At 37.4% G+C, this 2706-nt stretch overlaps 1 protein-coding gene across 1 annotated transcript in view; it reads left to right on the top strand.

Moving 5' to 3' along the window:
- si:ch211-102c2.8 (trichohyalin) overlaps positions 1 to 2706 on the top strand; it is a gene marked incomplete in the record, with an annotated part of 8144 nt that overhangs the window by 129 nt on the left and 5309 nt on the right. Inside the window, 7 exon segments of the mRNA XM_014014310.1 lie at positions 569 to 717; positions 823 to 923; positions 990 to 1104; positions 1695 to 2174; positions 2252 to 2335; positions 2419 to 2494; positions 2575 to 2706. Of these exon segments, the coding sequence (XP_013869764.1) occupies positions 657 to 717; positions 823 to 923; positions 990 to 1104; positions 1695 to 2174; positions 2252 to 2335; positions 2419 to 2494; positions 2575 to 2706 (1049 nt within the window).

Below are 2706 nucleotides of genomic sequence, written 5' to 3'. Positions count from 1 at the left end.
GCTTACAACCAAACAATGCTACAAAACGTGTAAAGAAACATCAACCTTTTTTTCCTCATTTTAATTCACTATTCATTAATTATTACATTCATTTAGCAGACTTTTATTAACATGTTTTATATTCACAATAAAAAAATCAACAAACTGTTGAAGATAAGAACAAATTAAATTAAACCTTTTTAACATTCCAATATATTTTTTAACGATTGGAAAACAGATTTGATATCACGATTTAAAACATTTGTTAGATTTATTTTTGCATTTTCCCCTCAACCTACCTCCAGAGTTCTGAGCCCTCCTAGCACAAAATTAGTTTAATATTAAATTTCAGCTGTTGCTGTTTTTTTAGATGTAAAATGTAAACTTTGCTGAATTTGAACTCTTGCTGACAGAGTGACATGCTTATTTAAATCCTGCAAACAAAAATAGTTCAACATCTGAGGAAAATAGTAGAAAAAAGGACTTTTCTTTACTTTTCACGTTCACTTTGGAGAGAGGGAGAAACGGTAATAAAGAGTTTTTTTCTTAGTGAATAAGTTTGCCAACACAGACTGACTTGGTTTCCCAGACAACTTGTCAACAAAAAGCCCCCCTTCCTCCCCTCCTGATGATGAACCACACGAAATATCTCCACATTTGTCTCTGGATTTAAAAACATGGCCGACCTCGACAAGGCAGACAGAAAAGGAGAAGACACTGATAACCTTCTGTTTACTGGTCAGAAGAATCAGAAACATGTTTGTTTGTTTTTTTTTTTTTTTTTTTTTTTTTTTTTTTTTTTCAGATTTGCAGCTCATAGTTAATCCTTGTCTTTCATTTTAGATCTGAATAAAAATATGTTTGGATTGGCTTCTCTGCCTCTGGAGCTGGACCACTGTGACCTCCTCCTGGATGCAATGGATGGACAGCTTGAACAACTGCAGGTTACTGTTTCTTTGTTTAAACAGCATTAGCTGTAAAATGTGTGATTTAAAATGGTTTGTTTTCAGGTATGGAGACACTCTCCAAACAAAGGTGCAGAATTTAGGATTACAACCCAAACAAATGACACTTCCACGTTTCCTCTCGATTTGATGCACGCTCCAACGATGGTGAAAACCTCTGGTAAGATTTTAAATATTGGCATGCAAAACTTCATTTAAATCACATTTCTCTAAAAGAATTGTAATTCTGYTGACGGGCATATGATTGAAAGAATATAATTATGAGTTTAGTTTATCTGAAGAAACTTTGAAGGGTGTCAACGCAGCTGTCCAAAACTTCCACACTTATACTGTGATTGTGTAAAAATGCACCCATTCAGACATATACATTTAAACTTTCTGTAACTTGTTTAAACTTTGAATTACATGTTTTTACTCTGAGGAGTGCCTGAGCAAAAAAGCATAAAAATCCAATAGATCAACATTATTTAATCTCACTTTTTAATTACATCGTAAGTCAAAACACAATCCCTGAAGAAGCCCCGTGTTGTGGTTTTAATTCACAAGTTTTGTTTCAAAGCTGCGTAACAAAACATAGGACTAAAATTGTGGGCAGGATAATGCTTCAGAGCTTCTGCAATGACATCTTTGATAAATGTTTAAACTTGACAAACTGATGTGATACCAAAGCACAGAGTGATCCTTCCTTCAAGCAGAAGATTTTAGGTTTTCCTGCAGTAAAAAAAACTCCTCATATCTGCTTTATTCCAGAGAATACAGCAGGTTGTTGGGAAGGTTCTGAGAGTCACAGGGAAACCAAACTTCTGGACAGGAGTGATAACGAAGAAGAGTCTCAAAGGGAACAGGTCATCTGGAGGCTAGAGAGGCTTCTTGGAGACATCTGGAAGGGAGGAGCAATCGCTGCAACCCGACCTCCTTCAGAGAGTATCTGCACTGAGGACTTTGTGAGGYGCTTCAGAGAGGAGATGGTTGAATTGTCTCCAACAGATCGGATGGAACAGCTGAAGGAGGTGGAGGCTGACAGCATCTCTGACAGTGGCCTGAGCAATCAGAAGTCTCCAGCAGATGATCCACTGGATCGCTGTTCCTGGTCCAACAAGCAACAGAGGAAATGCAACTCTGGAAACTGTGGAGTAAATATGTCACCAGTTAACCAGAAAGAAGATTTTGACCATGAAAACCAAATCCACAGTCCCAGCAGTGCTGCTGAGCCCAGATGTTTGACTGGTGGTAAAACCACATTACTCTACATTTACAATGTTTGATCGCTTCTATTTGTTATTTTTGATTTCAGTTTTTTATTCCAGGAATTTCTGTGAGAAGTCTGGACCCTGTGTCTGTCAGTGACTCCGACACCTCAACAGAAGAAAATGATCTTCAGTCTGCATCAGGTAAAGTAACATCTGATTCTGTATTATATTATATTATTATAGTACATTTTAAATAAGCACAAACTTTTTCTGTGTTTACRAAGTAAGGAATCAATCTAATGGACCATTCAGAGGTCTATCTGCTCATAAAACTCACAGTAACAGGAGAAAAACCTGCAGGTAAATCAAAACAACATTTTGAAACGTTACTTACAGTTTAATTCCTTTGGTTGTAAAACTTCAGTGTTTTTCTGTCTCAGACTTGTGCATTTTTTGAGGGATAATGAGGACATAAATGAAGAAAGTGACCACAGGAGTGAGGGTCCTGACCACAGGAGTGAGGGTCCTGACCACAGGAGTGAGGGTCCTGACCACAGGAGTGAGGGTCCTGA

The sequence above is a fragment of the Austrofundulus limnaeus genome, unplaced genomic scaffold, assembly GCF_001266775.1.
Source record: "Austrofundulus limnaeus strain Quisiro unplaced genomic scaffold, Austrofundulus_limnaeus-1.0 Scaffold114, whole genome shotgun sequence".
Lineage (NCBI taxonomy): Eukaryota > Metazoa > Chordata > Actinopteri > Cyprinodontiformes > Rivulidae > Austrofundulus > Austrofundulus limnaeus.
This window is presented reverse-complemented; position numbering and strand designations above follow the sequence as displayed.